Raw genomic sequence first — 22,141 nt, 5'->3', positions numbered from 1 at the left:
GGTTGGACGGAGAGGGAGGGGCGTTACAGAGTCTGGGAGGGGTTGGACGGAGAGGGAGGGGTGTTACAGAGTGTGGGACGGTTTGGACGGAGAGGGAGGGGCGTTACAGAGTCTGGGAGGGGTTGGACGGAGAGGGAGGGGTGTTACAGAGTGTGGGACGGTTTGGACGGAGAGGGAGGGGTGTTACAGAATCTGGGAGGGGTTGGACGGAGAGGGAGGGGCGTTACAGAGTCTGGGAGGGGTTGGACGGAGAGGGAGGGGTGTTACAGAGTGTGGGACGGTTTGGACGGAGAGGGAGGGGCGTTACAGAGTCTGGGAGGGGTTGGACGGAGAGGGAGGGGTGTTACAGAGTGTGGGACGGTTTGGACGGAGAGGGAGGGGTGTTACAGAATCTGGGAGGGGTTGGACGGAGAGGGAGGGGCGTTACAGAGTCTGGGAGGGGTTGGACGGAGAGGGAGGGGTGTTACAGAGTGTGGGACGGTTTGGACGGAGAGGGAGGGGCGTTACAGAGTCTGGGAGGGGTTGGACGGAGAGGGAGGGGTGTTACAGAGTGTGGGACGGTTTGGACGGAGAGGGAGGGGCGTTACAGAGTCTGGGAGGGGTTGGACGGAGAGGGAGGGGTGTTACAGAGTGTGGGACGGTTTGGACGGAGAGGGAGGGGTGTTACAGAATCTGGGAGGGGTTGGACGGAGAGGGAGGGCGTTACAGAGTCTGGGAGGGGTTGGACGGAGAGGGAGGGGTGTTACAGAGTGTGGGACGGTTTGGACGGAGAGGGAGGGGCGTTACAGAGTCTGGGAGGGGTTGGACGGAGAGTGAGGGGTGTTACAGAGTCTGGGACGGTTTGGACGGAGAGGGAGTGGCGTTACAGAGTCTGGGAGGGGTTGGACGGAGAAGGAGGGGTGTTACAGAGTGTGGGAGGGGTTGGACGGAGAGGGAGGGGCGTTACAGAGTCTGGGAGGGGTTGGATGGACTGACAGGGGTGTTACAGAGTCTGGGAGTGGTTGGACGGAGAGAGAGGGGTGTTACAGAGTCTGGGATGGTTTGGACGGAGAGGGAGGGGCGTTACAGAGTCTGGGAGGGGTTGGATGGACTGACAGGGGTGTTACAGAGTCTGGGAGTGGTTGGACGGAGAGAGAGGGGTGTTACAGAGTCTGGGACTGTTTGGACGGAGAGGGAGGGGCGTTACAGAGTCTGGGAGGGGTTGGACGGTGAGGGAGGGGTGTTACAGAGTCTGGGAGGGGTTGGATGGACTGACAGGGGTGTTACAGAGTCTGGGAGGGGTTGGACGGAGAGGGAGGGGCGTTACAGAGTCTGGGAGGGGTCAGTTACTGATACACTGAGGGGTTAGAGGAGCAGACACATGGGTCTGGACCTCCATTGAATATCGTGAACTCCCGCTGAACATCCCACAGCTGAAGAAACCGATTCGACGCTCTCCGCTCCGTCCCCAGGTGTATCTTGGAGCCCCGTGTCTCAGCATGAAGCTGCTGGCCACTCTGCCCATCTTCTGCCTACTGGCCCTGGCCTCTGCGCTGGACAGCCCCCAACGCTGCAGTGAGTGAAATTCCAGACCTTTGCGAGGCCGTTCCGGACGCCTGGTGGTCGAGGAGGGAGGGGATATCGACGATCTGGAAAGGGGGTGGGGAAGATTCCCCGGGATGATCCCGGAACACAGGGAGAGACTGAACGGGCTTTCCTTGGAGTGACGGAGGCTGAGGGGTGACCTTATAAACTCACGGTGCGGGGGTGGGGGGTAGACGAGGTGGACAGACACAGTCTTCTCCCCAGGGTGGGGGAGTCTGAAACCAGGTGAGAGCCGAGAGGGAGGGGGAGTAGATTCAGAGGGAACTGCGGGGTAATGTTCAGAGTGTGGGGTCTTACTGGGACCTGTTCCTCTGGGCACCTTGGTCAGTATGGTACAGTAGGCCGAATGGCCTGCACGTGCTCCGGGGACCCTGCGGTGTCAGGATTTACACCTCCGACCCCCCCGCCACCCCACATCGAGCTGCTCTCGGGTAACGCACGCCCCACCCCGCACGTCCCCGTCTGGAAACCGTGGACGGTTCTCCGCCATCCCAGAATCACGGTCAGCCTCAACCCAAGCGGGCGCCAACTGACTCCTCTCCCGTTTTTCCCTTCCCCTGAATCCCACAGCTTCTCCGGACCAAATGGAAGGAATGGTGTCTGTGGTGAGTATAACCAGCACTGTGCTTATGGATTTCAAAACCCAACCGCGTTTGGGCCACTTCCCCCGTCCCGGAAACTGAGTTCCCAGTTGCACTTTATTGTGATCGCTGCTACCAAGGGAAGCCATCACGGTGCAGTCATTAACTGATGGCCTCTCATTACAAACTGCCAGCTCCAATCAGGTTCAGGTTTGATTGTTACTCTCCCGTGGGCGTTATGCAGCCAAACGAAACGCTGCTCTTCCAGCACCAAGGGGGCAAAACTCCAACACGTAGTCATACACAGCACAGAGCGTTACGATCCAGCGCAGACCATCACAATGAGCAATACTAGCAGAAGTCCCTGAATGGCATGGCCTGATGGGACGTTGACCCGGAGCCACATTTCTGCAGGAACAGGCCCATAGTGCCCATGGTCTCCCTGTATCCGGAGTGTGGGCCCCCTCTCCCTGGGACCCCTGTTGCAGGAGGGTGCACCAGTCACCAAGACCTGCAGCTTGAAGCCTAGTCATCAGAGAGCCTGGTGCTAAGGTTCAGAATACCGGTTATCAGACCATCCCAAACTGAGGCCTAGTGTTCAGGGTACTGGCCAGTGGAGAGTCCTGAGCTGAGGCCTAGGGTTCAGGGTACCGGTCATTGGAGAGTCCTGAGCTGAGGCCTAGGGTTCAGGGTACCGGCCAGTGGAGAGTCCTGAGCTGAGGCCTAGTGTTCAGGGTACTGGTCATTGGAGAGTCCTGAGCTGAGGCCTAGTGTTCAGGGTACTGGCCAGTGGAGAGTCCTGAGCTGAGGCCTAGGGTTCAGGGTACTGGCCAGTGGAGAGTCCTGAGCTGAGGCCTAGTGTTCAGGGTACTGGCCAGTGGAGAGTCCTGAGCTGAGGCCTAGGGTTCAGGGTACTGGCCAGTGGAGAGTCCTGAGCTGAGGCCTAGTGTTCAGGGTACTGGCCAGTGGAGAGTCCTGAGCTGAGGCCTAGTGTTCAGGGTACCGGCCAGTGGAGAGCCCTGAGCTAAGGCCTAGTGTTCAGGGTACTGGCCAGTGGAGAGTCCTGAGCTGAGGCCTAGTGTTCAGGGTACCGGCCAGTGGAGAGTCCTGAGCTGAGGCCTAGGGTTCAGGGTACTGGCCAGTGGAGAGTCCTGAGCTGAGGCCTAGTGTTCAGGGTACCGGTCATTGGAGAGTCCTGAGCTGAGGCCTAGTGTTCAGGGTACCGGTCATTGGAGAGTCCTGAGCTGAGGCCTAGTGTTCAGGGTACTGGCCAGTGGAGAGTCCTGAGCTGAGGCCTAGTGTTCAGGGTACCGGTCATTGGAGAGTCCTGAGCTGAGGCCTAGTGTTCAGGGTACTGGCCAGTGGAGAGTCCTGAGCTGAGGCCTAGTGTTCAGGGTACCGGTCATTGGAGAGTCCTGAGCTGAGGCCTAGTGTTCAGGGTACCGGTCATTGGAGAGTCCTGAGCTGAGGCCTAGGGTTCAGGGTACCGGTCATTGGAGAGTCCTGAGCTGAGGCCTAGTGTTCAGGGTACCGGTCATTGGAGAGTCCTGAGCTGAGGCCTAGTGTTCAGGGTACTGGCCAGTGGAGAGTCTGGTGCTGAGGCACCTCTGGAGAGACCCGAGTTGAGGCCTGGATTTATATTCATCAGCAAGTCCTGGGGTTGATGATTAGGAATAGTCAGCGTGGCTTTGTCAAAGGCAGGTTGTGCCTCGTGAGCCTGAATTAATTTTTTCAGGATGTGACTAAACAATTGATGAAGGTAGACCAGTAGATGTAGTGTATATGGATTTCAGCAAGGCATTTGATAAGGTACCTCATGCAAGGCTTATTGAGAAAGTAAGCAAGCATGGGATCCAAGGGGATATTGCTTTGTGGATCGAGAACTGGCTTGCTCACAGACGGCAAAGAGTGGTTGTAGACGGGTCATATTCCGCATGGAGGTCAGTCACCAGTGGTGTGCCTCAGGGATCTGTTCTGGGACCCCTACTCTTCATGATTTTTATAAATGACCCGGATGAGGGAGTGGAGGGATGGGTTAGTAAATTTGCTGAAGACACAAAGGTTGGAGGTGTTGTGGATAGTGTGGAGGGCTGTTAGAGGTTACAGCGGGACATCGATAGGATGCAAAACTGGGCTGAGAAGTGGCAGATGGAGTTCAACCCAGACAAGTGTGAAGTGGTTCATTTTGGTAGGTCAAATATGATGGCAGAATATAGTATTAATGGTAAGTCTCTTGGCGGTGTGGAGAATCAGAGGGATCTTGGGGTCTGAGTCCATAGGACTCTCAAAGCAGCTGCGCAGGTTGACTCTGTGGTTGAGAAGGCATATGGTGCATTGGCCTTCATTAATCGTGGAATTGAATTTAGGAGCTGAGAGGTAATGTTGCAGCTATATAGTACTCGGGTCAGACCCCACTTGGAGTACTGTGCTCAGTTCTGGTCGCCTCACTAGAGGAAGGATGTGGAATCTATAGAAAGGGTTCAGAGGAGATTTACAAGGATGTTGCCTGGATTGGGGAGCATGCCTTATGAGAATAGGTTGAGTGAACTCGGCCTTTTCTCCTTGGAGCGACGGAGGACGAGACGTGACCTGACAGAGGTGTATAAGGTAATGAGAAGCATTGATCGTGTGGATAGTCAGAGGCTTTTTCCCAGGGCTGAAATGGTTGCCACAAGAGGACACAGGTTTAAGATGCTGGGGAGTAGGTACAGAGGAGATGTCAGGGGTGAGTTTTTTACGCAGAGAGTGGTGAGTGCGTGGAATGGGCTGCCGGTGATGGTGGTGGAGGTGGATACGATGGGGTCTTTTAACAGACTTTTGGATAGGTACGTGGAGTTTAGAAATTTCTAGGCTTACCCACAGCTTTCTATTTTTCCAAGGTAGGGACATGTTGGGCACAGCTTTGATGGGCGAAGGGCCTGTATTGTGCTGTAGGTTTTCTATGTTTCCATGTAATCAAAGGCCAAATGCCGACTGGAAACCTGGAATCTGAGGCCTGATGGCCAGAGCCCTGGATCCGCAACTCCACTGGGGAAGTCAAATCCAAATCTGAGGCTCCGTCCAAGCCCGCACCCAAACCTGAACCCTCATCCCCTCCCCAGATCTCACCGTCTGACTGACTGCCTTCCTTCCACACAGTTTCACCCAGTCAATTTCGTAGACAATTACGGGAACTTCTCCTACGACGCGATTAACAAGAGATTTTACAAAAGCGTGTTCGTCTTCAGAGGGGGACATCAGCAGTGGAAGCAGGTGGACATTCTGCTGTTCCAGGAGGTGAGGGGACGGGCACCAAACTGGGCCCATTTTCACTCGGAAAGGCCTGACTCCTGCTGTGCGTTCCTCTCCATTGGCGCTCCCCGAGCTCCTTGCGTTTTCAGTGCATTGACCTTAAAAAAAAAAGCTCAGAGTTAAGTTTAATGTCACCTGCACACGTCCACGTGTGCACAGGCGCGTGAAAATCCCACTGGCAGCAGCATCGCAGGCTCGGAGTATCAGGCACGTTGGCCTTCATAAATCAACGTACTGAGTAAAGGAGACGGAACGGTGTGCTGAATTTGAACAAGACGTGGGTGAGGCCCAATTCGGAGGATGGTGTGCTATTTTAGTCACCAGCCTACAGGAAGGATGGAAATAAGTGTAGTGTCCTTGTCCCCATTTTACTCCCATTCGCCTAGGGTGAACACCCTGCAATACGAAGTATTGCTAATAGTGCAATACTTCGGTGTAATGCCCCCACGGTACAATAGACAATAGACAATAGGTGCAGAAGTAGACCATTTGGCCCCTCGAGTCTGCACCGCCATTCTGAGATCATGGCTGATCATTCACTATCAATACCCAGTCCCTGCCTTGTCCCCATATCCCTTGATTCCCCTATCCATCAGATATCTATTCAGCTCCTTCTTGAAAGCATCCAGAGAATTGGCCTCCACCGTCTTCCGAGGTAGTGCATTCCACGCCTGCACAACTCTCTGGGAGAAGAAGCTCTTCCTCAACTCTGTTTTAAATAACTGACCTCTTATTCTCAATCCATGCCCTCTGGTACTGGACTCTCCCAACATCTGGAACATATTTCCTGCCTCAATCCTATCAAATCCTTTAATTATCTTAAACGTTTCAATCAGATCCCCTCTCAATCTCCTCAATTCCAGTGTGTACAAGCCCAATCTCTCCAATCTCTCTGCGTAAGACAGCCCTGCCATCCCAGGAATCAACCTAGTGAATCTATGCTGCACTTCCTCAACTGCCAGAACGACCTTCCTCAAACCTGGAGACCAAAACTGTACACAATATTCCAGGTGTGCTCTCACCAGGGCCCTGTGCAAATGCAAAAGAACATCCTTGCTCTTGTATTCAATTCCCCTTGTAACAAAGGCCAACATTCCATTTGCCCTCTTCACTGCCTGTTGCACTTGCTCATTCACCTTCATAGACTGGTGAACTAGGACTCCTAGGTCTCTTTGCATTTCTCCCTTACCTAACTCTACACCGTTCAGACAATACTCTGCCCTCTTGTTCCTGCTTCCAAAGTGGATAACTTCACATTTATTCACATTGAATGACATCTGCCAAGTATCTGCCCACTCACCCAGCCTATCCAAGTCTCCCTGTATTCTCCTAAAGTCCTCTTCGCATGTCACACTGCCACCCAGTTTAGTATCGTCAGCAAACTTGCTGATATAGTTTTCAATGCCCTCATCTAAATCATTGACATAAATCGTAAAGAGTTGTGGTCCCAATACAGAGCCCTGTGGTACCCCACTAGTCACCTCCAGCCAGTCCGAGAAACACCCATTCACTGCTACCCTTTGCTTTCTATCTGCCAACCAGTTTTCTATCCATGTTGAAACCCTGCCCCCAATGCCATGAGCTCTGATTTTACTCACCAATCTCCTATGTGGCACCTTATCGAATGCCTTCTGAAAATCTAGGTATACAACATCCACTGGCTTACCCTCGTCTAACATCCTTGTTACACCCTCAAAAAACTCCAACAGATTAGTCAAGCATGATTTGCCCTTGGTAAATCCATGCTGGCTCGGCCTAATTCTATTACCGCCATCAAGATGTGCCACTATTTCGTCCTTAATAATGGACTCAAGCATCTTCCCACTCCTTCCCTCCCTTCTTGAAAAGTGGGATAACATTAGCCACTCTCCAACCTTCAGGAACTGATCCTGAATCTAAGGAACATTGGAAAATGATTACCAATGCATCCGCAATTTCCTGAGCCACCTCTTTTAGAACCCTCGGATGCAGACCATCTGGACCCGGGGATTTATTAGCCTTCAGTCCTACCAGTCTACTCATCACAGTTTCTTTCCTAATGTCAATCTGTCTCAATTCCTCTGATATCTTATGACCCTGGCCCATCTATACATCTGGGAGATTGCTTGTGTCCTCCCTGGTGAAGACAGATCTAAAGTACGCATTAAATTCTGTTGCCATTTCCCTGTTTCCCATAACAATTTCTCCCAATTCATTCTTCAAGGGGCCAACATTGTTCTTAACTATCTTCTTTCTCTTCACATAGCTAAAAAAGCTTTTGCTATCCCCTTTTATATTCCTGGCTAGACCGAGCTCATACCTGATTTTTTCTCTCCGTATTGCTTTTTTAGTCAAGATCTGCTGCTCCTTAAAACTTTCCCAATCATCTGTATTCCCACTCATCTTAGCCCTGTCATACTTCTTTTTCTTTAATGCTATACAATCTCTGACTTCCTTTGTCAACCACTGTGGCCCCTTCCCCCTCTTTGAATCCTTCCTTCTCATTGGAATGAACTGCTTTTGCATCTTTTATATTATGCCCAAGAATATCTGCCACTGCTGATCCACTGTCTTTCCTGCCAGGGCATCCGCCCATTTAACTTTGGCCAGCTCTTCCCTCATGGCTCCGTAGTCTCCTTTATTTAATTGCAACACTGACACCTCTGATCTGCCCTTATCCCTCTCAAATTGTAGATAAAAACTTATCATGTTATGATCACTACTTCCTAATGGCTCCTTTACTTCAAGATCACTTATCAATTCCTGTTCATTACACATCACCAAGTCCAAAATAGCCTCGTTCCTGGTTGGCTCAAGCACAAGCTGTTCCAAAAATACATCCCTTAGACACTCCACAAACCCCCTATCCTGGGGTCCAGCACCTACCTGATTCTCCCAATTCACCTGCATGTTGAAATCTCCCATAACGACTACATTACCTTTAGCACATGCCAATGTTAACTCCCTAATCAACTTGTACCCAATATCCACGCTACTGTTTGGGGGCCTGTACACAACACCCATTAGGGTCTTTTTACTCTTACTGTTCCTCAGCTCAATCCACACAGACTCTACTTCCCCTGTTCCCAAGTCACCTCTTGCTAAGGACTGAATCTCATTCCTCACCAACAGGGCCACCCCACCCCCTCTTCCCATATTTCTGTCTCTATGATAGCATGTATACCCTGGTACGCTCAATTCCCAGGCCTGATCCCCTTGCAGCCATGTCTCCGTTATCCCGACAATATCGTAGTTCCCCATTTTCATCTGAGCTTCAAGCTCATCTGCCTTATTTCTGACACTACGTGCATTCAAGTATAGAATTCTTAGCTCATTCCTCCTCTCTTTGCTTAAAAGACTGTCTACTGTACCTAACCCAGCTCCTTGAACTTCCATCGGGCTAATTGCACCCTGAATTTTGATGACCTTCTCAAGATCACCCAAACCTTCTACACACTTAACCCCATGCACCTTCTGACCAACCCTCTGGATCTGGATCCCTGCCCCCTGCACATCTAGTTTAAACCCCCCCGAGCAGCACTGGCAAACACTCCTGCAAGAATGTTAGTACCCCTCCGGTTCAGATGTAGACCGTCCCTTCGAAACAGATCCCAATGTCCCTGGAACAAAGACCAATTATCCAAAAACCTGAACCCTTCCTTCCTGCACCATGCTCTCAGCCTCGTATTAATGTGCATAATCATTCTATTCTTCGCCTCACTTGCACGTGGCACAGGTAGCAATCCCGAGATTGTCACCCTGGAGGTCCTGCCTTTCAGCTTCACTCCTAACTCCCTGAACTCTCTAAGCAGGACCCCCTCACTCACCTTACCTACATCGTTGGTCCCTACATGGACCACTACATCTGGGTTCATGCCCTCGTTCTCAAGAATAGCCTGCACCCGATCTGAGATGTCCCGGACCCCGGCACCAGGGAGGCAACATACCATCCGAGACTCCCGATCTGCCCCACAAAATCTCCTATCTGCCCCCCTAACTATAGAGTCCCCTAAAACTATCGCTCTCTTCTCTTCCCTCCTCCCCTCATAGGTACATGCCCACAACACAAATACCAGACAATACACCGAAGGCGAGTAAATAATTGCAACTTTATAGTTATTCCTTAGTGATGGGTTAGCGGAAACAGATAACCTAAAGACGCCAAATCAGCAAGTTCATCTGTTTGTGCACAGTTTTAATACGTCGGAGATCACACCTCTGGTTCCATTCACAACGACCTTCTGAGTCTTCAGTCACCGTCCAAACCGCCGATGTCCAGTATCCGCTGTCCCTCCTCACACGTCTGTCCTCCTCGCTCGCCTCCCGAGAAAGGCCACGAACTCCCGCTCAGCTCACACGTACAAGATAACATAACAATTCTCCATTGGTTAGTCCCCCCCCTTATCTGCAGTCATAACCCAAACATTCCAGACACAGGAACCCATTACAGCATCACAGAGAAGCCATTTTGTTAAATAACAACACCGAGAAGCCAAACAGTTAACACCACGGTTACTGGTACTGAGAGCCCCACATAAGTTTGAACGAGCACAGAGAAAATTTACAAGGATGTTGCCGGGTCTGGGGGACCCGAGTTACAGGGAAAGATCGAATAGGTTCCAACTTCCGAACACAGAAGATTGAGGGGAGATTTAGCAGAGGTATATAAAACGATCAGGGGTATAGATAGGGTAAATGCAAGCTGGCTTTTTCCAGTGAGGTTGGGTGGGACTTCAACCAGAGGTCACGGGTTGAGGGTGAAAGGTGAAAAAGTTTAAGGGGAACACGAGGGGAAACTTCTTCACTCGGAGGGTGGTGAGAGTGTGGAACGAGCTGCTAGCGTAAGTGGTGAATGCGAGCTCGATTCCAACGTTGAAGAGAAGTTTGGGTAGGTACATGGATGGGAGGGGAGTGGAGGGCTGTGGTCCCGGTGCAGGTCATTGGGAGTAGGTTAAACGATTCGGAATGGAGTAGATGGGCCAAAGGGCCTGTTTCTCTGCTGTACTTTTCTACGACTCTATTCACAATAAGCGTAAATTAAACCTGCATGCAATTTCTTCCCCTCAGCAAATTAATCTGATCAACCATTCTACTTTGCCCACCACCACCCCCTCTATTACCCCATCACTGCACTGGAAACACTTTAGACATCGCAAATACTTCTGGTACTTATGCACTCACAAACACAAGACGTCCTTTGGATGCTGGAAACCCAGAGGCACGCGCACAAAATACTGCAGGTCAGGCAGCATCTACAGAGAGGAATAAATAGACTGGGCCCTTCCTCAGGACTTTGATGCGCACTTTCATTTCGTGCTCATTCTCCAACCTCTAACGTTATTTTTGTATAGCCCTTTAGTCTTTACCATTAGTGAATGTTTACTGCACCCCGAGCAACACGCCACAGCAGATTCCTAATGCACGGAGACGTCTGTTTGTCCGTTAGGTGACGCGGGCGATCGGCGTCTTCCCACGGCGATGATTGAGGTGGCTTGTCACTGTCTTTGTCTGGGCAGCGTCTCTACCAGCCATTGTGAATACTCCTCAGAGATTGTCAGTGGTCGCATAACCAGGACTTGTGATCTGCACCATCTACCCCCTCAGCTTCAAGTGACCCTGATCAGGGGCTAAGCCGGTGCTACCCCTTGCCCAAGGGTGACCTGCAGGCTGGCGGAGGGAAGGAGCACCTCCACTCCACTCCACCACCCTCATGTAAATTTGATAAGACAATAAAGTTGATTTTAAAAAGAGCCCACATGTCCACAGCCATTTATGGTAACAAATTGCACAGGTTCAACACCGTTGGGCTGAAGAAATTCGTCCTCATCCCCATTCCAAATGGAATGCCCCTGAATTCTGAGGCTGTGCCCTCTGGTCCGAGACTTCCACCCCCACCCTCCCCCTCCCCACCACTGTTGGAGGCGTCACCGTCACATCCGCCCGATCCGGGCCTTCCGATGGGGTTCGGTGAGATCCTGATCTCTCGGTTTGTGCCTCCGTACGAGTCCCGGCCCTCGCGGGGTCCGAGTGCCCCCCCCCACCCTCTGTAACCTGTCCTGTTTCCCCCCCACTTCCACACAGTCCGTGATGTACCGGTACTTCCCCCACAACGGGACCTGCCTGAAGTCCTCGCTCCGTGCTCCATTCCGGAAATTTGGTGTTCCCAAAGACGCCACGTTCATCGGCCAGGTTTACATCGGCAGCGTTGACATCCCTAAGGCGGGAGTTCGGACCAACGTCTGGAGCGGGGCGGAGGATAATGGTAAGAAATGTCACTCTACACCCCCTCTTTACCCCTCTCGTTCCCCCTCTCAGCTTCAACCAACCCCCTCAGGAGGTGGCAGTCAGTTCTCTCCCACACTGGGTTGGTTCTAAGCCATCTCTCTCTTCTCCTGTCTTTCCTTCTGCCCTCCCTCCCTCCTTCCCTCCTCCCTCTCTCTGTCACGCTCCCTCACCCTATCTCTTCATCACTTTCTCGAGTACTCTGTCTCTCTCAATATCTCTGCTTCTACCTGTACTGACCGAGTGGATCACCCGTATTTGTAGGATGGGAGCCAGTTGAAAACTGCAGGTCTCATCTGGCGTGACTCATTGTTTCAGCCGATAAAAATAAGTCGGGTGCCAGCGGAGCAGTCATTGCTGGAGCGGGGCAGTGTTAGAGTGCTCCATCTTTGGCTCGAGCAGGCCCGGGCAGAGGATCTAAGTAAGTTTCCAGTAAGTTACTTCTCCAATGTGCCTAGAGTGGGTTAATGAGTCCATTGTGGGAGCTTTGTGTGTCCTGTCGCTCTGATAACCATGTCTGTACAAAGTACACCAACACGCAGCTGCTTGGGACGGGAGCCTGAGCTCCTGATGGATAGGAGCTACAGGAGGCTGGTACCTGGACGACTGTCAGGGGAGGGAAAGGGGATAGGCAGCCTCTGAGAGGCTCCCCTCAATAATGGTGCCCTTCCAGGGAGAAGCCATTGCGAGCAGGTCTCTGGTACTGAATCTGGCTCAGAAGGGAAGCGGGCTGCAGTGAGAGGGGATTCAACAGAAGTAGACCATTCGGCCCTCTGAGCCTGCACCGCCATTTTGAGATCATGGCTGATCATCTACTATCAATACCCTGTTCCTGCCTTGTCCCCATATCCCTTGATTCCCCTAACCATAAGATACCTATCTAGCTCCTTCTTGAAAGCATCCAGAGAATTGGCCTCCACTACCTTCCGAGGCAGTGCATTCCAGACCCCCACAACTCTCTGGGAGAAGAAGTTTTTCCTTAACTCTGTCCTAAATGACCTACCCCTTATTCTCAAACCATGCCCTCTGGTACTGGACTCTCCCAGCATCTGGAACATATTTCCTGCCTCTATATTGTCCAATCCCTTAATAATCTTATATGTTGCAATCAGATCCCCTCTCAATCTCCTTAATTCATTGGTTAGGGGAACAGACAGGAGGTTCTGTGGACCAGAACGAGATTTCCAGACGGTTTTCTGCCTCTCGGACTTCTCGGATCAACTCCTCAGCACCTTTAAGTGGGAGGGTGAGCAGCCGGGGGTCGGAACCAATGACTTGGTGGGACGTGATGCGGTACTGCATAGGGAATTGAGGGAGTTGGGTGCTCAGTTAAAGGGCAGGACCTCCAAGGTTGTGATCACAGGATTGCTACCCGTGCCACATGCTGGTGAGGCCAGAACTAGGAAGATTATACAGTTTAACTCGTGGCTAAGGAGGTGGTGCAGGAGCGAGGGCATCAGATTCTCGGATCACTGGGCCCTCTTCCAAGGAAGGTGGGACAAGTACAGAGGGATGGTTTACACCTGAACTGGAGGGCTGTAATATCCAAGCAGAAAGATTTGCCAGTGCTGCATGGGGGTGGGGGGGGGGAATTAAACCAGAGTTATGGGGGGGGGAATGGTGGGGAGAAGAGCATCAGAAAGTTGTGGAGGGAGATGTTGGTAAGACAGACAGTCAGGAATCAAAAGGTTGAGCACTGTGTGACTAGAGTGCTGAGGTGTGTATGTTTCAAAGCAGGAAGCGTTGTAGGGAAGGCAGATGAGATCAACGCACCTGGAATTATGATATTGCAGCCATTAGTGAGACTTGGTTACAGGAGTGGTAGGACTGGCAGCTCAGTATTCCGGGATTCTGTTGTTTTAGGTGCGACAGAGCGGGAGGGATTACAGGGAAGAGGGGCGGCATTACTCGTCGAGAGAAAATGTCACAGCTGTGCTCAGATTGGAACTGGCGGGTTGAAATGGGGAATGACCACGTTAAAGGGATTTTTTTTTTATATATAGACTACCAAACAGTCCGTGGGATTCATAAGAAGATTTGTGAATAGCTTGCAAACTGTTGCAAGAAACATAAGGTGATTTTAGCTTCCCACGTATTGACTGGGAGTCCCAGACTGTAAAAGGACTCGATGGGATACAGTTTGTCAAATGTGTTCAGGAAAGGTTCCCTTCCTCAGCACGTAGAAGTTCCAACGAGAGATTGTGTGACTCTGGATCTGCTATAAGGGATGAGACAGGCCGGGTGAGTGAAAGGGGAACACTTTGTATCCAGCGATCATAATGCCATTAGTTTCAAAGTAAAGATCAACAAAACGGTCTGGCCCGTGGGTTGAGATTCCAAGTCGGAGAAAGGCCAGTGTAACGTTCTCCTTCGCGTGTCACGAACGCCGAATTTAACGTCGAGATAAACCACAGTCAATACGAACCAGATCGCAGTAAGATTAACCATTTACTGTTCACTCTTCACATTAACATATGGTGAAAACTGTTGATAAAACAATACAAGATTGATACAGTATTTGTTCCTTCCTTAATATCACATTTCAAGTGTAAATACTTGCAAAGCTGACTATAACTACATTACACTAAGGTGCAGTATACAGGGAGAGTTTACCTGCTCCATTGACTACTTTAAATACACTTCCATGCAAACTATCCGCGACTCTTTAACTAACGAAAGCATAAACATTATCGACCGTCGTTACTTCTAACAGGATCGGCATTAACATCTTAGTTCAATATATCGATTATCTATTAACTTACAGCGTTGCTCTCACTGTGATTTCTCATGCCTGCAAAACAACTTCTGCTCAGGTGTGCCTCGTGGTGAGCCCCCACCCTCGTGTCGATCTCAAACCGGTATTTTCCCACAAGACGCGGCGAAACCGGATGTGACGTCATCGCATGTCGATATATTTTACATGCGATGAATATACTTTAAACACTTCTAATTCTAACTAGAAAATACTATCGAATGAATTACTAAGCGAAAATATTATAAACTAAATAACTGTCGTAAAGACAGCACAGCCAGTTTTGAAGGTATCTGAAAGGATCTGGCCGGTGTGGATCGGGACTGGCTGTTTCCTGCCAAAGCTGCACTTAGTAGATTGGAGGCCTTCGAAAGTGAAATTTCGAGACCCCTCTCTCCCTCTCTCTTTCCCTTATTACTCTCTCCCTCTTTCTCCCTCCTCTGACCCTTTCTCTCCCCTCTCTCTCCCTTCCCCTTTCTCCTCTCATCTCTCTCTCTCCCTCCTCCCTCACTCCCCTCTCTCCTGCCTCTCCCTCCCCCTCTCATCTCTCAGTCCCCCCTCTCCTCTCTTCCCTCTCTCCCTCCCACTCTCCTCTCTCTCCCCCTCTGACCCTCTCTCTCCCCTCCCCTCTTGTTCCCCTTCCCTACCCATTTGTCCCCCTCTCTCACCCCCTTTCTCTCTCTCCCACCCCACTTGTTCCACTCCCCTCTCTCGGTCCCCCCCCCACTGTCCCCATCCTCTCTCTGTCCCCCCCTCTCTCTCTGTCCCCATCCTCTCTCTGTCTCCCCTCTCTGTCCCCCCTCTCTCTCTGTCCCCCCACTCTGTACCCGTCACTCTCTCTGTCCCCCCACTCTGTACGCCCCTCTTCCCCTCCCGTGTCGATGACCCGTGCTGGCTGTTCAGATCAGCCGTGTGGGTCGGACATTTTGTGTGGATGTCCCAGACTGACCCGTCCCTCTCCGTGTTTCCAGTGAAGTACATGATGACCTTCACAGATGTAAAATGTCTGCCACAGTTCCGAGCGAAATTCCAAGAGGATCACTGGTTCTCGGAGTCGTAAGTTTCCTGCTTTTAATCTCTCTTTATTCTATCCCGCCCCTGTCGTATTCTTTCTTCCTTCTGGCCCCTAAACCCCTCCCTGTCTCTGTAACCCACACCCAGCCCCTACACCCCTCCCTGTCTCTGTTACCCCCTCCAGCCCCTACACCCCTCCCTGTCTCTGTAACCCGTCTGGCACCTACAAACCTCCCTGTCTCTGTAACCCCTCCAGCCCCTACACCCCTCCTTGTCTCTGTAACCCCCTCCAGACCCTACACCCCTCCTTGTCTCTGTAACCCCCTCCGGCCCCTACACCCCTCCTTGTCTCTGTAACCCCTTCCGGCCCCTACACCCCTCCCTGTCTCCGTAACCCCCTCCAGTCCCTACACCCCTCCCTGTCTCTGTAACTCCCTCCAGCCCCAACACCCCTCCCTGTCTCTGTAACCCACCCCCAGCCCCTACACCCCTCCCTGTCTCTGTAACCCCCTCCAGTCCCTACACCCCTCCCTGTCTCCATAACCCCCTCCAGTCCCTACACCCCTCCCTGTCTCTGTAACCCACCCCCAGCCCATACACCCCTCCCTGTCTCCGTAACCCCTTCCAGTCCCTACACCCCTCCCTGTCTCCGTAACCCCCTCCGGCCCCTACACCCCTCCCTGTCTCTGTAAACCCCTCTGGCCCCTACTCCCCTCCCTGTCTCTGTAACCCCGTCAAGCCCCTACACCCCTCCTTGTCTCTGTAACCCCTTCCGGCCCCTACACCCCTCCCTGTCTCCGTAACCCCCTCCAGTCCCTACACCCCTCCCTGTCTCTGTAACTCCCTCCAGCCCCAACACCCCTCCCTGTCTCTGTAACCCACCCCCAGCCCCTACACCCCTCCCTGTCTCTGTAACCCCCTCCAGTCCCTACACCCCTCCCTGTCTCCATAACCCCCTCCAGTCCCTACACCCCTCCCTGTCTCTGTAACCCACCCCCAGCCCCTACACCCCTCCCTGTCTCCGTAACCCCTTCCAGTCCCTACACCCCTCCCTGTCTCCGTAACCCCTTCCAGTCCCTACTCCCCTCCCTGTCTCTGTAACCCCGTCAAGCCCCTACACCCCTCCTTGTCTCTGTAACCCCTTCCGGCCCCTACACCCCTCCCTGTCTCCGTAACCCCCTCCAGTCCCTACACCCCTCCCTGTCTCTGTAACTCCCTCCAGCCCCAACACCCCTCCCTGTCTCTGTAACCCACCCCCAGCCCCTACACCCCTCCCTGTCTCTGTAACCCCCTCCAGTCCCTACACCCCTCCCTGTCTCTGTAACCCACCCCCAGCCCCTACACCCCTCCCTGTCTCCGTAACCCCTTCCAGTCCCTACACCCCTCCCTGTCTCCGTAACCCCTTCCAGTCCCTGCTCCCCTCCCTGTCTCTGTAACCCCGTCAAGCCCCTACACCCCTCCTTGTCTCTGTAACCCCCTCCGGCCCCTACACCCCTCCTTGTCTCTGTAACCCCCTCCAGCCCCTACACCCCTCCTTGTCTCTGTAACCCCCTCCGGCCCCTACACTCCTCCCTGTCTCTGTAACCCCTCCGGCCCCTACACCCCTCCCTGTCTCTGTAACCCCCTCCAGCCCCTACACCCCTCCCTGTCTCTGTAACCCCCTATGGCCCCTACACCCCTCCCTCTCTGTAACTCCTCCAGCCCCTACACCCCTCCTTGTCTCTGTAACCCCTTCTGGCCCCTACACCCCTCCCTGTCTCTGTAACCCCTCCAGCCCCTACACCCCTCCTTGTCTCTGTAACCCCCTCCAGACCCTACACCCCTCCTTGTCTCTGTAACCCCCTCCGGCCCCTACACCCCTCCTTGTCTCTGTAACCCCTTCCGGCCCCTACACCCCTCCCTGTCTCCGTAACCCACTCCAGTCCCTACACCCCTCCCTGTCTCCATAACCCCCTCCAGTCCCTACACCCCTCCCTGTCTCTGTAACCCACCCCCAGCCCCTACACCCCTCCCTGTCTCTGTAACCCCCTCCAGTCCCTACACCCCTCCCTGTCTCCATAACCCCCTCCAGTCCCTACACCCCTCCCTGTCTCTGTAACCCACCCCCAGCCCCTACACCCCTCCCTGTCTCCGTAACCCCTTCCAGTCCCTACACCCCTCCCTGTCTCCGTAACCCCTTCCAGTCCCTACTCCCCTCCCTGTCTCTGTAACCCCGTCAAGCCCCTACACCCCTCCTTGTCTCTGTAACCCCTTCCGGCCCCTACACCCCTCCCTGTCTCCGTAACCCCCTCCAGTCCCTACACCACTCCCTGTCTCTGTAACTCCCTCCAGCCCCAACACCCCTCCCTGTCTCTGTAACCCACCCCCAGCCCCTACACCCCTCCCTGTCTCTGTAACCCCCTCCAGTCCCTACACCCCTCCCTGTCTCCATAACCCCCTCCAGTCCCTACACCCCTCCCTGTCTCTGTAACCCACCCCCAGCCCCTACACCCCTCCCTGTCTCCGTAACCCCTTCCAGTCCCTACACCCCTCCCTGTCTCCGTAACCCCTTACAGTCCCTACTCCCCTCCCTGTCTCTGTAACCCCGTCAAGCCCCTACACCCCTCCTTGTCTCTGTAACCCCTTCCGGCCCCTACACCCCTCCCTGTCTCCGTAACCCCCTCCAGTCCCTACACCCCTCCCTGTCTCTGTAACTCCCTCCAACCCCAACACCCCTCCCTGTCTCTGTAACCCACCCCCAGCCCCTACACCCCTCCCTGTCTCTGTAACCCCCTCCAGTCCCTACACCCCTCCCTGTCTCCATAACCCCCTCCAGTCCCTACACCCCTCCCTGTCTCTGTAACCCACCCCCAGCCCCTACACCCCTCCCTGTCTCCGTAACCCCTTCCAGTCCCTACACCCCTCCCTGTCTCCGTAACCCCTTCCAGTCCCTACTCCCCTCCCTGTCTCTGTAACCCCGTCAAGCCCCTACACCCCTCCTTGTCTCTGTAACCCCTTCCGGCCCCTACACCCCTCCCTGTCTCCGTAACCCCCTCCAGTCCCTACACCCCTCCCTGTCTCTGTAACTCCTTCCAGCCCCAACACCCCTCCCTGTCTCTGTAACCCACCCCCAGCCCCTACACCCCTCCCTGTCTCTGTAACCCCCTCCAGTCCCTACACCCCTCCCTGTCTCTGTAACCCACCCCCAGCCCCTACACCCCTCCCTGTCTCCGTAACCCCTTCCAGTCCCTACACCCCTCCCTGTCTCCGTAACCCCTTCCAGTCCCTGCTCCCCTCCCTGTCTCTGTAACCCCGTCAAGCCCCTACACCCCTCCTTGTCTCTGTAACCCCCTCCGGCCCCTACACCCCTCCTTGTCTCTGTAACCCCCTCCAGCCCCTACACCCCTCCTTGTCTCTGTAACCCCCTCCGGCCCCTACACTCCTCCCTGTCTCTGTAACCCCTCCGGCCCCTACACCCCTCCCTGTCTCTGTAACCCCCTCCAGCCCCTACACCCCTCCCTGTCTCTGTAACCCCCTATGGCCCCTACACCCCTCCCTCTCTGTAACTCCTCCAGCCCCTACACCCCTCCTTGTCTCTGTAACCCTTTCTGGCCCCTACACCCCTCCCTGTCTCTGTAACCCCTCCAGCCCCTACACCCCTCCTTGTCTCTGTAACCCCCTCCAGACCCTACACCCCTCCTTGTCTCTGTAACCCCCTCCGGCCCCTACACCCCTCCTTGTCTCTGTAACCCCTTCCGGCCCCTACACCCCTCCCTGTCTCCGTAACCCCCTCCAGTCCCTACACCCCTCCCTGTCTCCATAACCCCCTCCAGTCCCTACACCCCTCCCTGTCTCTGTAACCCACCCCCAGCCCCTACACCCCTCCCTGTCTCTGTAACCCCCTCCAGTCCCTACACCCCTCCCTGTCTCCATAACCCCCTCCAGTCCCTACACCCCTCCCTGTCTCTGTAACCCACCCCCAGCCCCTACACCCCTCCCTGTCTCCGTAACCCCTTCCAGTCCCTACACCCCTCCCTGTCTCCGTAACCCCTTCCAGTCCCTACTCCCCTCCCTGTCTCTGTAACCCCGTCAAGCCCCTACACCCCTCCTTGTCTCTGTAACCCCTTCCGGCCCCTACACCCCTCCCTGTCTCCGTAACCCCCTCCAGTCCCTACACCCCTCCCTGTCTCTGTAACTCCCTCCAGCCCCAACACCCCTCCCTGTCTCTGTAACCCACCCCCAGCCCCTACACCCCTCCCTGTCTCTGTAACCCCCTCCAGTCCCTACACCCCTCCCTGTCTCCATAACCCCCTCCAGTCCCTACACCCCTCCCTGTCTCTGTAACCCACCCCCAGCCCCTACACCCCTCCCTGTCTCCGTAACCCCTTCCAGTCCCTACACCCCTCCCTGTCTCCGTAACCCCTTCCAGTCCCTACTCCCCTCCCTGTCTCTGTAACCCCGTCAAGCCCCTACACCGCTCCTTGTCTCTGTAACCCCCTCCGGCCCCTACACCCCTCCTTGTCTCTGTAACCCCCTCCAGCCCCTACACCCCTCCTTGTCTCTGTAACCCCCTCCGGCCCCTACACTCCTCCCTGTCTCTGTAACCCCTCTGGCCCCTACACCCCTCCCTGTCTCTGTAACCCCCTCCAGCCCCTACACCCCTCCCTGTCTCTGTAACCCCCTATGGCCCCTACACCCCTCCCTCTCTGTAACTCCTCCAGCCCCTACACCCCTCCTTGTCTCTGTAACCCCTTCTGGCCCCTACACCCCTCCCTGTCTCTGTAACCCCTCCAGCCCCTACACCCCTCCTTGTCTCTGTAACCCCTTCCGGCCCCTACACCCCTCCCTGTCTCTGTAACCCCTCCAGCCCCTACACCCCTCCTTGTCTCTGTAACCCCTTCCGGCCCCTACACCCCTCCCTGTCTCTGTAACCCGTCTGGCACCTACACCCCTCCCTGTCTCTGTAACCCCCTCCAGCCCCTACACCCCTCCTTGTCTCTGTAACCCCCTCCGGCCCCTACACCCCTCCTTGTCTCTGTAACCCCCTCCAGCCCCTACACCCCTCCTTGTCTCTGTAACCCCCTCCGGCCCCTACACTCCTCCCTGTCTCTGTAACCCCTCCGGCCCCTACACCCCTCCCTGTCTCTGTAACCCCCTCCAGCCCCTACACCCCTCCCTGTCTCTGTAACCCCCTATGGCCCCTACACCCCTCCCTCTCTGTAACTCCTCCAGCCCCTACACCCCTCCTTGTCTCTGTAACCCCTTCTGGCCCCTACACCCCTCCCTGTCTCTGTAACCCCTCCAGCCCCTACACCCCTCCCTGTCTCTGTAACCCCTCCGGCCCCTACACCCCTCCCTGTCTCGGTAACCCCCTCCGGCCCCTACACCCCTCCCTGTCTCCGTAACCCCTTCCAGTCCCTACTCCCCTCCCTGTCTCTGTAACCCCGTCAAGCCCCTACACCCCTCCCTGTCTCTGTTACCCCCTCCAGCCCCTACACCCCTCCCTGTCTCTGTAACCCCCTCCGGCCCCTACACCCTTCCTTGTCTCTGTAACCCCTTCTGGCCCCTACACCCCTCCCTGTCTCCATAATCCGTTCCAGCACCTACACCCCTCCCTGTCGCTGTAACCCCCTCCAGTCCCTACATCCTTCCCTGTCTCTGTAACCCCCTCTTGTCCCTACACCCCTTCCAGTCTCTCTAACCACCTCTAGCCCCTGCACCCCTCCCGTCTCCGTAAACCACTCCCTCCTCTGTACTCTGTCTCTGGGCTCCTTTGGTTGGGTCTGTTTGCCCATGGCGATCTGCTGGGAGGACCTGGGACCGGATGGTTTTCCTTTGTACAATATTTCTGCCTTTGTTTGCAGCTTCACTGACCTGGTCCTGGGAATCCGAGATCCGACGGTCTTCACCCCCCCTCCGGAATGTGATGATCCCGTCTACGAACCTTCTCTCAGTGAGCGGCTGCACCCATGGGTGGCCATCTCCGTCTCCGGGGTAAATGCAAGCGGGGTGGATCAGTTTCTGGATATTTCGGGAACTGGGGGAAACCTGTGAAAATCAGAGCCACAGGCAACTGTAGATGATAAATCATATAATGCAGAGGTTGATAGTTTCTTGATTAGTCAGGGCATGAGGAGAAGACAGGAGAATGGGGTGGAGAGGGATAATAAATCAGCCATGGTGGAATGGCAGAGCACGTTCAATGGGCTGAATGGCCTAATTCTGCTCCAATGTCTTCTGGTTTGATGGGGATCGGGCAGCGATGGAAGCTGTGACAGGACCTCGCTGAATGTTGGAACAGACCAGATGGGCTGAGTGGCCTCCTCTTGCTCTTCATCCTGACCTCCATTTGTCGAATCACAATAAAGTTTGATGTGATCTTGCCTGCCTCTCTTGTTTCCCGCGGTCACCAGCGATCACTTGAATCCGGGAAGCCGGCGGGCTGGGAGGAGAAGGCACCCTGGAGGGGAGGGTGGTGGGGCCCATTGTTGTCTCATTGAAAGGGGGATAGAAGGAGCCCCTCCCTCGTTGGTATTGGTGTTGTCGTTGGCTCATTCCGGTACAGAGATACATGGAACAAGACACTGTCTGTACAGATCAGACCACTGCACAGGGCATTGAGGTGGGACAAGGTCAGACTGCACCAGAACGCAGACTGAGGTGTGACAGCGACAGAGAA

At 54.3% G+C, this 22,141-nt stretch overlaps 1 protein-coding gene across 1 annotated transcript; it reads left to right on the top strand.

Moving 5' to 3' along the window:
* The first annotated feature begins 1,382 nt into the window (after positions 1 to 1,382).
* Positions 1,383 to 21,845, top strand: LOC132384085 (ependymin-like). The gene is made up of 6 exons (XM_059955414.1): positions 1,383 to 1,554; positions 2,155 to 2,189; positions 5,304 to 5,441; positions 11,517 to 11,697; positions 15,441 to 15,525; positions 21,327 to 21,845. The coding sequence occupies exons 1-6, from the start codon at positions 1,479 to 1,481 to the stop codon at positions 21,514 to 21,516; spliced, it is 705 nt and encodes a 234-aa protein (XP_059811397.1). The 5' UTR covers positions 1,383 to 1,478; the 3' UTR covers positions 21,517 to 21,845.
* The last annotated feature ends 296 nt before the right edge of the window (positions 21,846 to 22,141 follow it).

This window comes from Hypanus sabinus, chromosome 31 (assembly GCF_030144855.1).
Source record: "Hypanus sabinus isolate sHypSab1 chromosome 31, sHypSab1.hap1, whole genome shotgun sequence".
NCBI lineage: Eukaryota > Metazoa > Chordata > Chondrichthyes > Myliobatiformes > Dasyatidae > Hypanus > Hypanus sabinus.
This window is presented reverse-complemented; position numbering and strand designations above follow the sequence as displayed.